The 17,308-nt window shown below is 45.4% G+C and overlaps 1 protein-coding gene across 7 annotated transcripts in view; it reads right to left on the reverse strand.

Moving 5' to 3' along the window:
- PDZD2 (PDZ domain containing 2) overlaps positions 1-17,308 on the reverse strand; it is a 198,534-nt gene that overhangs the window by 54,606 nt on the left and 126,620 nt on the right. For 5 of the 7 annotated variants that reach the window (XR_014319363.1, XM_082783407.1, XM_082783408.1 and 2 more), the window contains exons 3-5: positions 13,948-14,350; positions 1,277-1,419; positions 480-612 (exon numbers count right to left, since the gene is read on the reverse strand). Coding sequence is in view for 6 of the 7 variants with exons in the window: in XM_082783407.1 (XP_082639533.1) it covers positions 480-612; positions 1,277-1,419; positions 13,948-14,350 (679 nt within the window). In the remaining variant the exon portion in view is untranslated. Of the gene's footprint in view, positions 1-479; positions 613-1,276; positions 1,420-3,814; positions 3,950-13,947; positions 14,351-17,308 lie in introns of those variants that run through there. The other 2 variants (XM_082783411.1, XM_082783409.1) reach the window with 2 other exon arrangements.

A 17,308-nucleotide genomic window follows, 5' to 3' on the forward strand; every position in this document is an offset into this window, starting at 1 on the left:
TCTGCAAGAGCTTCACTCCAAGATATTAACAAGGACAAAATAAGGAATTCAAGCCAAGAGATCATCGTCAGGAGACCTCTGGCACACAGATACGACAAGAGATAAGAGGCTCCACGGGCAGGCATCTGACAAGGCTGAGAACAGCCTGCTTTATTTAGCAGGCTACGTATATTTTAAGAAAATGTTTTTTTTTGGCCAAAACTTCAGTAACGTCTGCATGACTAAATACAGCCTCATTTGCACACTGAATGACAGTGGCAATACAAGCAAATCACTAAGCTGGTCTATCCCCTGCTGATTTGCCTCATATTTATGGCAGCTACTGATAGTATTCCCAGTAGCTGTGCATTAAACTTAGGGGAGCAATAGCGTGCATGTGCCTGCATTTCAAAAAAAAATACGCCCTTTCTGTGCACAAACCCTTGAGGATAGGGACTCGGGGGACACCATGGAGAGGACTTAGCATGTGCTGACCGTACCTTGCTAGCAACCACCAGCTGGACCAGGCCAGCAGCTGAGCGAAGGAGAGCCACAGCGTCCTGGTGGGACAGCCCCACCAGCGACTGCCCATTGATCATCAGGAGCTCGTCACCCACCGTCAGCCTGCCGTCCCTGTGGAAACACAGCAGGAATGGGGAGCTGTAGTGTGGTCCTGCCACAGCATCAAGCCTTGGTGGCATGCGGAGGCATGAATAAAATGTGACCCAGCTGACGCTAAAGTAGCATTGATCAGTGCAGTGCTATTTGCCCAGAAAGAGGGTTCAGGAAAGGCCCCCAGGACATCACTGTTATAACCAGAGCCATTTCACTCTGTTTATCTGGCTGAGCCCCTTAGACCCTTCTCCACAGAGGAGTAGTAGCAGTGAGCCCCATCTCCCCACATCATGGAGGGCAGGGCTGGGGGTGAGCACTCTGTGGTGCAGAGCACACCCTCACCCGCCACTGATCCCATGGGGAAGACCCATCATCCAAAAAGGGACCTGGTCCAAAAAGGGACCTAGGAAAAAAGACCACAAGCCATCAGGCTCCTTGGGTTATTCTCTATCAGCAAGAGAATCTGTCTTTACCTTGGACTAAAAATGCCGGGAGGGGCCTCAGCAACCAACCACAAAAATAAGCTTTTAAGCTAAAAATTCCATATCCTCACCCTTATAGAGTGATGCAGGTCTCCACTATGGGAGAGCAAACCCCCTGCTCCCGGCTCCTGACTCTGGCTAACAGCGATGGCCACAGATGCTCTAGGGCACACACACCAAGGGCACCACCACCGCCTCACCTGTGTGCCGAGCCGCCTTCCTCCACGTGGGTGACGATGATGCTGTGGGGGGACCGCTTCGACCCTCTGCCTCCTGTTATCTGGATCCCCAGCCCGTCGGTCCCCTTCAGGATGTGCATCTTCCATATGCGGCAACCTTCTCGCTGAGAGAAAATGGGCAGAGAGTCCTTGAATTTGGATTTGGACAGTGAGAGAGGGCTGGGAGGGTACAGGAGGAAGCGATTTTACAGCTGTGCTGCCCATCACCACACTTTGCTTTGGTATCTGTTGTCCAAGTGAAGGAGGCAGAAAGGAGGAGGCAGCACAGAGCAGGTGCAGTATGGAGAGGTTTCCTTGCAAGGCCATTTGCAGTTTTTCTGAGCTACGCAGAGATACAGCTGTCTACGTCCCGATCTTTCCTGCAGCAACCAGCAGCCTTGAACCCCTTCGCCAAAACTCAAGGACTTGCAGCAGCTGGGCAAATGGGTGGCAGAGCAGCAAGAGGCTGTGCAAGGGGCACCTTGATCACAAGGCAGCACGGCTGCCACTGAAGCAGGAACCAGACTTGCATTACACAGCAGTGTTTCCCTCTCCAGAGGGACTTGCAGTGTTTGAGACACAGAGAAGAAAATGCCAGCCTCATTTTATCTGCTGCTGATCAAGTATTTCTTATTTGACAGCTGTTGTCCAGACTGTAAATAATAACTTACCCACCACAGAGAATAACTTTTCAATATAAGCAAGGTAATAAGTAATGTTTAGGACAGCTTTATTTTTTCAAAATAATTATAAATCCAAAAAAATATTTTACAATCTCTGGAGCAATACAAAATGCAAAACAAGAACCTAGTTCCAATGTGTCCTACTTGAAGGACTGGGCACAAGGAAACACCGAAGTGGCAGGTATCAGCAGAACAAGAAAGGAAAGAGAAACAAAATAGCAAGATACACAAGCAATTGTCAGGACTCTCTCAGGGAGAGGAGAAAGAAATCAGGATAACAGAATTACAGGAAACCCTAGGAAGCCTGCAAGGCACCAAAATGCACAATTCAGAGGCGATTTGAGGCTGCTTGCTGAAGTCACTCAGCACCGGGTCATCTATTTCTGCCTGGGTCTGTGCTGCACACAAGCAACGTTCCTGCAGCGCACAAACGCCCAAGTAGTGAAAACTATTAAAATTTCATGCCAAACTGTGAAGAGCATGTAGAAATTGCTGCTTGTTTCTGAGAAGTGGAACTGCTAAATATATCAGCGAACCTAAGGATCGTGGCAACAACTTGCAGATTTCAGGCCAATGCTCTTTATCAGAGCCTGTATTAAGTGAAGAAAATGTGCTTTTTTTAACCTGACCAGCGGGGCCCAGTGCTGAAACTTTATAATGAAATGCAACATTTGTTTCTCAGACCCAGGAAAAATGGTATCTACACCAGTATCTAAGAACAAAGTGAAAAATAAGAGATGAATGTTACACGGTACCTGGACCACAGGTACAAGGAACAGGAAAAACCAACCCAGTGTCTTCAGAGGTAAGCCAAAAGTTTGATCCTGGAAATATATATACACCTGTGGGTAATTTGTTAACCTGACAGTCATGCACATGAGCAATATCTCAACAGGTTTAACTGGGATGCTGAACACACTGATAAAAGCCTGGTCTCCTGTTGAGTAACAGGGCATGTCAGGACAGCGAATACCTTGAGATAAATTAAGAGTGATACATGAGACACCATGTTAAATGCAGGGGCAAGAGTCAATTGCATTTACCTACTGAAAAAAACAGCTAAGCTACAGCACGACAATGCTCCAGAGAGATTTTATTGCTATAAAGTGCCTTGCACCCATAATGAAAATAGCATAACACAAATGTCATATCTCTTCCTCCCTGAAACAAGCCCCAGCTGTTATGATGGCATCTATTCTCCCAACAAGATACTACTCTAAGTGTCCAGTTGTTAAATCCTGTTCAGAAGCATACCCTCTGATAAAGTTTAACAACGCAGTTATAACATTGTTTTCAATGATTTGCAAAGGCATTTTGGAATGCCAGTTATGCAAAGGCTCATGCCATGCAGCACCCCGCCTGCATTCCTTGTCACTTCTCACTATCACACATTTAAAAAAAAAATAAATCTGAAATTTATTCTTCACTGTCCTGTCTGCAAATACTCATTTACATAGCAAAGCACTTCACAGCAGCAAATGGTGAGACTCCACCACTCTTAACACAAGCACTGTATTATTCCCTTCAAAATCCCATTGAAATCAAAAGCACCTGCATTCAGTCTGAGTGTGGACCTTGGAGCATGGCAGAGCACACACTGAAGACAACCCCACACATACTGAAATACATATTTCCATTATTAGCTTTAAAGTGACATTGCTGCAGTTTTCTGTTTAAGAAAACCAAATCTTGGGTTGCTTCTGGTCAGCTGTGGGCTTTTCACTGTGATAAACAATTCAGTGGTAACTGGAAATCAGTGCCCCTTGTGAAACATCTGTAACTACATATTTAACCATGGCGGGGCTGCTATAAAAGCCCCCCACCAATGCCCACATACCTTTCAGCTACATCACACTGAGCTTTTAACAGCCAAGTATTAAAAGGCAGATGTCCCAGCCTTTGGTTGAGGCTTCGTGGAGAAAGGAGGTGTTCAGCAGAGCCCCCTTTCCCTCCCCTGTACAGGTGCTCTTCGGCATGGGATGCTTTGCAGCCATCTGGGAAACACTGATGTTTTCAACGAGCATCTTCTGTGATTCCATAACAGAGAAGTGTTATTACCACTCGAGGCCATGTCCAAGGATTTTTAAATGCATTTAAACTTGACTTGAAAAACAGCTTTCTTGGAGCTTTGCAGGTTCAACAGCACAAACCATAAGTGCTTTAAATAAAAGAAAATAAAAAAGTAGAATGATGCATTTTATGTCTTCAATTTTGATTTTTTTTTTCAAGGGATCATATTTTCAAGCTTTTCTTCCAAACAAGAAGACTACATGCTCACTTAATCTTTAAATGAAAGCTAGGATTCTGGTGTATTCACTCAGCTCCAGACACTTGCAATGCCCAAGGGAAACTCAAAGCACAGTTAGATTTGGCATTCATGGGCCTGATGTCACTGTCCTCGGAGCCTGCCCAGAGGAGGACGGCGACTTCAACTGCTGAACGATCTCCTATGTTGGGCTGCACAACACTGCGAGCTGCCAGCTTCGTATACCCATTAACATCTGAACTTCTCCATCCTTCTCAGAAGACTTCTCATAGTTTCACTTGCAGATGACTCGGCACAGTCCCCACAGCTTCGCTCACTGATGACACAATCAGCCTGCACACACGCACCCAGGGCTCCCTGTGCGGGAGCATCTCATGCCCAAAGCACAGGGACACACTGCTGTGGGTCCAGCCGGGTGTTTCAAACTATAGACATCCTCAGCAAGGGCAGACCATAGCCCGCTCTCGCTGTTCATAAGAATAAGAGTGACGTCAGGTCACAGTAATGAGGCTTGGCACTTGAGAAGCTAAGTGGAAAGGTCTCATTTGATAAGGTGGGCTGGCGGCCCGAAACATCACACAGTTCACCTGAGACTTGGCCAAGAGGCACACTCAAAAACATACACGCTTGCTTTGAGAACATCAAAGGAATGAGAAGGCGAAAATTCCTTTCGACTTTTGCTCCCCATCTGCTGAAAGCAAACTGTGCTCAGATCCATCCCATAGACTTTGTTCATAAACCCAGAGCAGCAGAGCTGCCTGCACAAAGGGATCCCCCTCTCTGGGAGGGCTGCATGGACCCCATGGACACTCGCCAGAGGGGGCCTCAGAGAAGATGAGACCAGAGCATCACAGACCTATGTTTTTAACTTCTTGATCTCCAGTGAACACTCCTACAGCAGGAAGAAGTACAAACAGCCAAGCCAGAGAGGCTGCAGTTTGGCTAATGGCTATTTTTCATTCTCCGCAGTTACATCACTCATAGGTGACTCAACTTTCCTCCCAACTTGGCTCCTGCGAGCAGGCAGCACCTCCGATCAGATTTTTCCACTTGCAGATGATCAAAGCACACCAGCTACAAATAATTAATTTTATTATTATTTTTTTTAAGACAGTATGAATATTCTACTCGGATTAATCGGGTGCGAAAAAAAATAACAAATAGGTCGCCTTATGTAACAGACCGCAAACAGGAACAGAGAATAGGGCTGGCAGCTTCAAGTCGGTCCCCACAGGCTGTCCTTCTCCACCGTGAAGCTGCTGCACATCAGGCAGCAGCCGCTGCGTGGAGCGAGCCCACATCTGGAATAAACTAGCGTGCCACAGATCAGAGGGGATGCGCGCTGCCAGCGCGATATGGGGAAGCTCGCGTTATGCCTGCTCCGAGTGCATGCCATCAAACGCTCAGTTTCATAAGTGCGTCATTAATAAAACAAAAAGGAACATTTCCCCCACTCCCCACCACCCCGAGTGTAAAATAAATAAATAAATGGAAATGTGTCAGAACCGCTTTTCCTTCCCGCCTTTCACCAGCTAATTGCAGGGGAGTTTAAAGGGGTTTGATTGATTTTGACTGTGTGGTGTTCAACAAGTTGCAAATCTGTGTATACAAAGGAAAGATTGCTTTGAAATGTTATATTAAAGAAAAGCTTGAAAGGAGCAAGGTGTAAACAAATGGAAAACAGAAATGCAGTAAGTAGTTAAAAAGCCAGGCAGCAAAATGGAAAATGGAAAATAGTTGTCTACAAAAAGCACTTTCTGTCACAGCAGCAGTTCAGCTGAATCTCATGTAAGTGATGGTTTTTAACCCAAAATTGGGCTGAGCCCCACTGAGATCACTGATAATGATGTGCCACCATGAATCATGACCAGGAGGGCTTTGTTGCCTGCAGCACAGGGACCTCATGGGTCTTCCCCAGCAGCAGAAGCAAACAGCTACCTCCTCACCTTGGAACCTTGACATGTTGGAGAAGGTCAGAAGATTCACAACTTAAAAAGAAGCGACCACATTAGGTTAGACAGGAGCTGCCAGTCAACACACCCATCAGGCGCAGCTGAAAACCAGCAGTATTTCCCATGCAGAAACACTCAAACCAGTGTATAAGCTTTGCCTTCAAGCACAGCAGCCTCCTCTATGTGGCCAGGGAGCGATAGTGGGGTGGAAATACCAGCAACAGCACCCCGTAGCATCCCTCAGCGATGCAGAATAAATGAAAAGCACTTCTCCCAGCTGCCTGCCATCACATGCTGCCTCCTCCCACCAGCCCTGCTCCCCACCGGACACATGGGAGATGCAGATCAGTGGCTGGTGAATTAACCTTCATGATCACATGCCAGGTGATTAGCTCAAACACGTCAATCTCAAGATGCAGTCAAAAGCCATCACTCTTCACATCACAGATACATTAATGTGAATGACTCATAATCACAAAATCATGCCAAAATCTGATTTTTGCAGATTCTTAACAAAGCAATTATTTCATTAGTGGATAACAAGTATGTTTTTCATTTGGTATATTACCAGGATGTTTTTAAGGCCGATCTGACAGCAGGAATCATGCTTTCATCTGCTGCCTTGGGTTCTGTTTTCACTGCTCTACAAGCAAGCTAACCAATTCCAAAACGAATCAAAAGTGGGGAAAAGAAAAAGCACCTGAGTTCTTTTATCACTAAGTTATCCCAATATGAGAGTTCTTTGCCCATCCCTACTGCCTGTGAAAATGTCTTAGCACCTGAGTCAGTGAAGCCTTTGGCTTCTACCTCCAGTTGACGCAAGCTACTCAGTGCCTCTGGGCATCTCCAAACCACTTGAAAGCAGAGAAAGGAAAAGCAAAACTAGTAGCCCTCAGTATGATTTGCACAGTGTTGACCATGTGAACTTTCCATGTCCACCAAACAGCTAAGAGCCAAGAGTGCAGACACAACTGTGATTCCACTCAAGCGTCCACTGCCGATTTAACAAGCCCTCTTGGTTGGACAAAGAGCCACCAGATGCTTGGCATCCTTCTACTGAAACATGAGTGCTTTCCCCATGGAAAAAGAAGTGTCCTAGGGGACAAAGCCTGGGGAGCAGTGAAAAGAGAAAACATACCTTCCCCCAAATGCAAAGACATACATGCAATTAAAATACTCAGAATAGGCATCACAGATGAGGGGATGAAAACTCCAGGACTTTAAGCAGAACGACCCCCAGGGACCCATCTCCAGAGATGGGTTGTTGACATCATTTCCTTGGCAAGGGCTTTAAACATTTTATCAGCCATTGCATGCACCTGAACTCCATAATCACCCCTTACAAAAATCTGCTGGAGTCATTTGTCATCCTGAGCCATCACCATCTGGATTGCACCTCTCTGGGCTGCTCCCCTCCCTCCACTCACCTCTTGCCATCAATGAGAGCTTCACTGCAAGATCAGCCAAAGGATTTCTCAGCTATCCCGGGCCCTGGGGGGCTTCAACACAGCAAATCCCCCTGGGGAGCTCTGGATTTTAAAGGTTACAACCTATTTACATTTACTCAAGGATTTCACTAGCTCTCATTCCTATGCTGGGCTATTGGGAAATGGCTGGTTAGTTGGTTTGGAACATTGCAGAAAAAAAACCTTGCTGACTGCAGCAGATTAAAGCCTATCCTGCAGTAAGTCACCATGTCAGTAAAGCCGGGTCTCTCGCGGGGACTATTCTTACAACTGCCAGTCAGGAATCCTTTGGGTTTGCTCTGTGTTTTCAGCACCCTGAGTCAAAAATTAAGCGTAAGTAGTTCTGTAATCATGACTTACATCTGAAACACTGCAGCACTAAACAAACGGCATACTCTATTTTTAGGCACATCCACTTGGTTTCAAACATTCACACGTAATGATTAAAAAATCAAATAGTGTGAACTTATGTTCAGCTAAAGCCATTCCTTTGCATTCCAGTTGTGGATCCGCTCTATTGTTAATGCCAGATTCAAAATGAAAAAACATTTTTTGCATGGGTGGGAAATGCTTTATACCTGCGCTCTCAGTTATGGCTTGTCATAGCAGAGCACGCCCTGTGCATCTCTGCTGCCTTTGTGGGTAGTTCATTTCTAACTGTGAGGATCCCTTCTCAAGATGAGGCATTAAAACTATGTCATTACAACTTCTCCATAACCATACTATCCCTACACAACCATGCCTGAAGCCTTTGGAAAACTCAATTCAAGCAGAGAATGAAAGAACAGATCCCTACTTAAAATTAAAATCTACAGCTACCACAGCTGCAGCTAATGCTTAAATCACAGCAAAGAAAGGCAAAACCTTCAGTCAGTTGATAAAACTTGGCAGCAAGTGCAACTTATCCCAGGAAATTGTGATGACAGTTGTTACGGAAAGGTGGAGCGTAACTGGGAGAATAAAAAAAAAAAAAAAAAAAAAAAAAAAAAAAAAAAAAAAAAGAACTGTAGTATCAGTATTAGTTACATTAAAGCATTTCCTAAAACTCCAAGTGAAATCAAGGCCAAGTTTTGTCAGTGCTGCACAGCTACAATTAAAAGACAGCCCTTGTCCCTGAGAGACTTTACAACCCAAAACAGGCAAGAGAGAAGGAAGACATGCTTATCACAGTGCAAATTAAAACTTCAAGACAGTAGATAGCCCCAGGATTCATGTTAATGACAGATGGAGGCAAACACACAGGATAAAAAAGATGTTAAGAACAGAAACAGGTTCTCAGGAAGGCCTTTGCATGTCTAAAGGTGTCTACAATGAAAACTGAAAATGGAGTTATTTATGTCTAAAACATGCATCATACGATAGTGCCATAAAAGCCTTGATGAAATAATAATCATTGCTTAGGTTGCCAAAAAAAAAAAAAAAAAAGATGCAAAGTAACTCAGCTTCAGTGGTTCAGAGGAGCTGTAACTACATACCCTTGGAAGTTTCCTGCTCACAGCAAGGTCTGCATTTTGGTACAGCAAGTGCATGAGTTAGTTAGTTTTTTTTTTTTTTCTATTATGTTTGAAAAAACAGTAAAATCCTTAAAGTAAGCACATTATGTCAAGTCTCATGTTTTGATTCCTGTAACGTGCCATTAGCCTTACTCTTCTGCTTCGCAGGACAAGGAACGTTTTCCATTAGCCAAAATGCAAGGCAAGGCTGGCATTTACCAATGCTAATTGGTAAATATTGCTATAGAAAGTCTGTCAGCCTTCCCTAACTGCAAAGCAAAGTGCAATTCAAAAGCATTCAACCTTTCCCGAGACAAGCCATCTTAATAAGCAAGCAGTAATGGGACCGAACAAAGACGACTTTCGGATGAAGTGGAACCACGCACAGTTTGGCTGACGTGATGCGAAAGCAAGTGCTCCTTGGCAAAGATCTAACTGGTCTTTTACGTGCACACATGCACCCATGTGCACCTGTGCACACAGTCATGATCCCGGGGAGAGTTGTGGTCTACGTGAGATAGGCCCAACCGGTCTATAAGGCAGCAAAATTGCTTACGCTTGCTGCTCCAGCAGCTGGAACTCACCGCTGAATTATTTGGGTTAACAACACTGAGACTTTTTCATCCGAGATGTCCAAGCACCACAAAGCATTAATATACCCCCTGCCTTTTTTTAGACAGCTGGTAAGCTGGCTTCACAAAAACACAGAACATGTTTTACGGGGCCAGCAAATGCTGACTCCTTTCCACGCTGGACACGTGCCCCACCACAGCCCATGCCATGGCTCCACCACCAACCACGCGTTTCTTCCAGCAAAGGAATACCAAGGCGTGGAGCCCCAGCCCCTCTCACCTGCCTGCCTTTCCTGTTAAAGCACTTTTGTCCTACCCAATCCTCTTCACGTAGTTTCTGATGGCAACTGCTGAACCTGTATTTTAGTCCCTTACAAAGGGCAGAAGCCTAAACTGAAGCAAGAGAACTCAAGGGGTTTCTGGAGGAGTCTCTCTTATTCTTTTAAGTGTTTAAGGACTTTTCAAAGCATCCTGTTGGGGCAAGAGGAAGCAAAAGTGGCCAGTATGCTCTCTAAGCTTCTTCTGGTTCATTGATGAAAGCCTCTCCCACCTCACCAGGTAGACCTGAATCATTTCAAGCCACCTTTGAAAACCACGCTTACCCCACAGCACCTGTAACAACCCTCGGGTCCCACCTCTGGTCCCCACCTGATAACCTCTCACCACTCCTCAGGGACTGAATGTCTGAGAAAGCAGCCCACACCTCTTCCAAAAATACTGTGATAGAGAAACAGAGAACAAAAAAATACAGATTCTGTCTGCCCACTAAACATGATGAAACCACAAAACCGATATCTTGTGAGGAAACCTCATGGTTTCCTCTTCTTTATCGTTTTCCAGCTGACTCCAGCAGCCCCTCCCCTACTCGTCTTACATCCTTGCTCTTATAATTACCAGCCTAGAAAACACCCCCCTCTTTCAAGCCACTGAATAGAAGAAGCAAACTTTGATTTCTGCATTTAAGCTCCCAGATCTTCCCAGGATGTGATGGGTCATTACTCCTGCTCTGAGATTGCCTGTTTCTAAATCACCGTGCACAACTCCCACTGCAGCCTGCCAGGGTCCTTTCCAAGGTCAGGTCTGGTTTCCAGGCCTCCAAGATCTTCCTGCCAGGCAGATACAGCCTTGCTACTTTGAATCTGCAAATTTTCAGGGGCATTTAGGTTCATCCTAAAAATACTGCAGCTTAACTTAACCACCTGTAAACATTAAATACTGACTGTTAATTGACAGGTACAATATTTATTGAGGTTACAAACCAGCAAACAGTCTAGCAGATTTGTTTATACATCGCAACAGCAATGCCAAGTGCACAGGAGAGACAGACCAAGATCTGGGAGATGAAAGCAAGCCTGAAAGGGACTGACACATGCACACGAACCAGTAGCGCAGGAATCTCCTGGCAGGTTCATCTGACAAACAGTTTTCATCTCAGCTCTTGTTTTACAATTCAGCCCTGCTGTTATTAGCAGCACACAGTGACAAAATAAGAGGAAAAAACACTGAGCTCGTGGGAGAGGAGGCACACTGAAAGCAAACAACACCCAAGATATGAGGCTGCCTCAGAAGCACTCCTGGCACAACTACTCCTAGGCAGCAGCCATGAGCTGGCCCGTGGGTTCAGCAGAGCAACAGCCAAAGACACGTAGACTCAACCCAACCTCTTCTCCCTTATATTCCAGTTGCTACATCTTCCCAAAGGAAGAAAGAGAGATGTTCCTGGAGTTAATATTCCAGTTTCAGTAATTCTTCAATCCATGTCCCAGGGCAGGAAGCAGGACGGAGCAGGAGGGGGAGTACCAGAGAGATCCTCCCGCAGCTGTGCAGGTGGTGCAGCTTCTTCACAAAGCCTTTCCTCCCACCCGCAGCTGACCCCCAGCCCGCCGCGAGCTGGCTCTCGTTGTCTTGGAGAGAATATACTGCTCCCCGAAGGTGCCGGGCTGACAGCCCTGGATATTCAATTAGTCAATGCACGGAGGAGATGGCAAGCGCCGCGCAGGCAGCAGGGATGGAGCAGTTCTCCCTGCAGAGAGGGTGCCCTGCCAATGCACCCTGCCCCTGTCCAGGAGGAGATAAGTCATCCCATGGCTGGGAAAGGTTTGGCTCGTGCTTTGAACCCTGGAAGGAGGCTGCAACTTCTGACACTCAGTTCTGGATGCTGTTCTCAAAAGGCTCCTGACATGACTGGATCTCACATGCCTGAGCGCCAGGTCATGCTTTGGAAGTGGAGCTGTAGGTGACATTTGAGGCTCCCAAGTGTCTTTACCCCTTGTGTTTGTTTCTGTTGTTTTTGTTTTTGACAGTTTCTGTGTTTTATTTTGGTTTGCTTTCTTTTAGTCGAACTCAAACAGTTTTGAAAATTTTATTCACTGTCACTATTCATCACTTATTAAGAAACTGAATTAAGACCCTGATTACTATGATAGTAGCTCCTGCACAGATGTTAAAATGATGGGCATCTGTAAGGTCCCCTCATTTTTAAAAAGCAAAGTGTGACCAAGGCATGCTATTCAAGCTCCAGCTATTCACATTTCTCCACACTCAGATATCAGGAAAACATAATTAATACTGACACATACAGAGGTCATATCTCTAAGCAAAACATTCGGGGAGGGGGGAAATTAAGAGGGGGAGAAAGAGAGAATCAATTTTACTAAATGACTGTGCCTCCCAACAGGCTCCATGACAGACACAGCACAACTGCAGATTATAGCTTTTACATTTCCAGTGACTCAAATAAGCTTTTACATTTTACAAAGCCACCTTGTATGTGCTTTGCATTAAAAATGCATTTATTGCTCACATTGACACATGTATGTTCTGAATTTAGTAATTCACTTCTCAGACCAAGATGACTCAAAACATCAAGGTAACACTAGCATGAAATGGCTCTAGATGAAGAGTTTTATATATATACACACACACACACACATATGTGCTTTTGACTTCCTCAAAACAAACTCTGATCATCTTAATTTATAACATATGTCTAATTAAACATCTTCACAACATATTCACTGAGTTTCTACATGGACCAGAGCCCCCAAAATACCAAAGGACTGGATTTAGTTACAAACTTTTAATGTTTTCTTTCAGAAAGGTTTTACAAACTGCAATTAGGAGGTTTTCAAAGACCTTACACAAACACCCTTCCCTCCTTGTTGCACCATGAAATCAAATGTGTCTAACTGATGGGAAGAACAGGTTTTCTTAGTTATATTTCTTTAGGAACAGCACTTTTTAAAATTGGCTTTATCTCCTTCAATGTATTTTCAGTTAGTTTAAGCTAACGACCACCATCATCCTGCACAAGTATTGTGGACCACTAATTCAGAGGACACATTCAGATCAGTGCTTCCCTCAACAGACATCGGTGATGAGATGTCCACTCACACTCCTGCATTACCAGCTTTGAAGTCTTAAAACCAAAAGCAGCTGCTGCAGCAAGCCCCAAGCCTAATAGAGCAGCGTTCATCTGTTTATACTATCAGTGTCTCTGGAAAGATTGGCAGACAGCTCTGCTGGTGATAGATGCATACTGAAACCTGATCAAGGCTTGGGTTATTTTTCCCCATCCAGCAAAGCTGCAATTCTAGCCAAGCAAACCCCAAGATCTCCATTAGGATGAAGAGAGAAGCAATGAAAGCCCCAAGCCCACTGTCGTCCCAAACATTAACAAATCATCCATCTCATCAACCCGCAGCAAAATTCACAATAACTTCCATGTGGAATCCAAGCACTTTTCAAACAAGTTTTGTAACACGAATAATTGCACCATAGTCTGGTGCTGAATCCCTTACCCTTCAAAAAGGGGAATTAAAGGGGAATTTCAATTCCATTTTTAACAGAAGCTTTAAGGTCTTGTCAAGCTCAGACATGAAGCCCCAAAGGTCAAAATGACCATTTACCATTGACACCTCCTGCCCTGGTGCCGTATGGTCATTACTTTTTGTTGTTCCATAAAAAGAAATCCAGAAGCCAATGCTGACAAGACTGGAAAATAAGGACCTTCCCCTTCATCACAGACAGAATGCAAAGATTCCACATAATTATTATCTAATTTTCAAATCCTCCTGCCTCCACTCAGATTTTGTACCCCAAGCCTGTGGCTGAACGCCCCAACAGCTTGGGCTGCCACACAGAGGACAGCACACCAAAATTCCCTTCATTTGTTTGTACACCTGCTGCATGCTTCTCCGGAAAACCCCAAAACAAACCTACCTGGGCAGGCTGGTCACCAATGTCTGGCGCACCACCATCTGACAGCCGGGACCGGCACTGTCCCCCCGTGCCACGGAACAGCTCCTCTATGTGGCCTTCTGCTTCTGAGGTCTCCGGCTGAGCGACCTCCACCTCCATCGGGGTGCAGTGCCCGTTCCCGTGCTCCGAGCCTGGCTTTTCTTTGCCCTCCTTGCCGCCCGGCGTCCTGGTGATGACCCCAAACTTCCTGGTCCTCTTCCCATTTTGAGCGGCTCTGTCAGCGGGTTCGGGGCTGGGCTTGGCTTTGGGGTCGCAGCTGTTGCTGTTGTTGCCGTTGGAGGGAGGAAGAGGGGCTTTGCGCTTGATGCGGCGCAACATGATCAGGTAGACGAAGCCGCCATTCCAGCACTGCTCGGCCAGGTAACTGCAAGGAAAGGGGTGCAGCAGGATTAGTGACACCTCGCCCTGCAGTGCCCACATCCCGTCCCGACACCACAACATGCTGTGCCCTGCAATGCTCAAGCATCTTGGGCTCTGCCCAGCCAGCTGCTGGCCCGCGTGCAAATACATTGGGACACCTTGAGGCATCAGCAAAGGCTCCTTCTCCTTTCAGCATCAGAAATTAGCACCGACACACAGAGATCTGAGCACGGCTCCCAGACAACCCCAGCAGCCACTCCTCCTGATCCCACTGTGGCATAACTGGTAAATACCACTGAAGGGGTTCCTGCCACCCCAGCCTCCAGATCCATGGCACAGAGACATGGAAAGGTGGGGCAAACAAGGCAAAGCAGAGAGTGGTTTCAATGGGGGGATTTAAATAAAAATAAATAAATAAATAAATAAATAAATAAATAAAAAGTAGGCAGCCCATAGGGCATCTTCCTTTGTGCAGCAGCCCATAGGGCATTTGCATCTCAAATGAGCCTCCTTAGTGAAACTAATCTTCTGCTTCAGCATACATACATGCTTTGAAGGCCTCAGGGTTAAAAATCAGCCACTGGGGTAAGCAGGCTTAGCGCCTATGGCCTCAGTACAGCAACACGTGGCACTCTACAGCATCCCAGCTGCCATACACAGGGATGAAAATACAGGGGGTTTCCTTTACAGCAAGCACACTCCAGTCAAAGCAAGAGCTAAGTCACCTCAGCTGTGCAAGGAGCAGCCACCAGGTGCCCACATTAGAGTAAAGCATCGCTTCCCCTCCCAAAGTCTTTGAACATGCCATGCCTTGGAGGAATTGACATTTCTGCTTCAAGAAAATAGTCAGTGACCTTAAAGAAACTGCACCCATTGATGCAAAAGGGGAATCTAACCTCATGCCTCTTTTGGGAAAGCATGTACCTCAACCCAAATTCTTGAAATATTTGGGTTTTCAGCCAAGGGTGTAACCAACTAGGAGTACAAACAAGCTGGAATTTGTATTTAACAGGTTTGTATGTGCCCTTTCACATTAATTTGGACCCAAAAACTCTATTGCCTTTCTCACTAGAGAGAGCATCAAAAATTTCCCAGAGCATCAAATAATCCTCAACTGCAGCTGCAATAAACTTTTCACTAACATGAAGCAGTTGGTAAGCCTACAGCTATCAGAGGAGATGAGAAACTAGGTGTGGAGTTAAACCATAAAAGGTCCTAGGAGAAAATAACACAGCACTTGTGACTGAGAGAGAGAAGGAAAGACGCAGGAGTCTTCCACCTTTTATTTATTTATTTTTTTTTTCCTCCTACCTGGTTCTTTCTGGCTGATTTTTCTCCTTCCCTTTCTTAAAAGTTGTTTGGCCTTAAGTACAACCCTTCAAAGTTATTCCTGCATAGAGGTGACTTATGGCAAAACAGGAAAAGCAGCTATGATAACCCCTGAAGCAAACTTCTTCACAGACGGGTGAAGAAAGCTCTCTCAATTACTCAAAGTAATCTGGACCAGCCTGGCAGTGGCTGAAAATAACACACAATGGGTGTGTTTTTGTCCACAGACATTAACTGCTAGTTTCAGTCCACTCCTTCCCAAAGCCTAGATGTCCCCCCCAGACAACATCGCCATTCAAATTGCTTATATTTAATTAGGAATTCTGATGTCCAAATGAATATGGCAACAATACAACCTTAAATTCAGCCCTGGAGCAAGAGATTTGAAGGATGAATAAAGTTGCCTGTGCCAGATTCCCCTACTGAATATGGACCGGACCCCCACTCCCTGGACAATCCACTCAAGCAAGTATTTTATTAAAAATAAATAAATAACATTGAGAATATTTCAATAAAATCCCAAACCCATTTTCTTCCAAACTGTCTCAAAGCAGACAGCTGTGGAGCCTCTGCCAGGTCAGCCGTCTGGGTGGCCACGAGGTGACACACAGCTCGGCAAGGTGGCCAGGGTGGGCAGGACACTGAACAAATTCCAGAACTAAGATGGAAGCAGTTCTGATTACCAAGTTAAAAGAAAAATTCTTTTAATCAACAGAAGAGGGGCCGTTTTGTTCCAGAAACAATACGGGCTGCCTGTTTTTCACATTTATCTTTCAACTCAAATTTCAAGGCAGCCAGTAAAGTTGATTAAAATTCATGACTTCTGCTTGCAGCAATACCACTGCACTCTGATCCATCACACACAAGCCTGATAGCACTCCTGCTCCTGGAACTTGGAAAGAGAAAAGCAGCTCCTCTTCCAGTAGCCCTGTGCCTTGCAGGGGCGCTGCCCAGCCTGGTTTGGGCAGAGTTGTTTCTGCTGGACTTGTTTCCGTGCAGGTGCACCGACGTGGGGGGGGATAAAACACTGATCTCTATCTCCAAACTAATCGCTGCTGTATTTTTGAGTGCCAGGAACCAAGTGCATGCATTAATCAGTTACCTGGTTTAGGAACCAAGCATACTTAGTTTGGGAACCAAGTATACTTAGTTTGGGAACCAAGTGTAACAAGGGGGAACTTAGCATATGTCCCTAATACAGTAATTTTACAGAGGAAAAAATTATTTACTGTATCACCTCCACATGTTGCACATTTATTCTGTTTATAAAACGTGAAGTTATGAGAAGGGAAGAAAGAAGGTTGTTGTTTTTTTCCTCCCCTCTATCCACTGTCCACAGAAACTCATGCCTACGCTTTGGAGCAGGGCTCACAGCGAGCAGTAATGGATGCAGCTGCGCTCAAGTCAGCAGGGCTGAGCTGATTTACTCCATATGTTGAGATGGCCTACATGTTCCAGGCATGCAGCCTGTAGTAACTCATGGTTTTATGTCTTCTTGAGTGCTTCTCGGCAGTTCAAAGCACACAATACATTTCCATGAAGGAAAAGAAATGTCTTCCCTGGGTCAGGGAGCAATTACCTCTGAGTGTCAGTATGGGATCACATACCCCAGACGGTGTCTGGTATTTCCGGA

The sequence above is a fragment of the Aythya marila genome, assembly GCF_965140915.1.
Source record: "Aythya marila genome assembly, chromosome: Z".
NCBI classification, from domain to species: Eukaryota; Metazoa; Chordata; class Aves; order Anseriformes; family Anatidae; genus Aythya; species Aythya marila.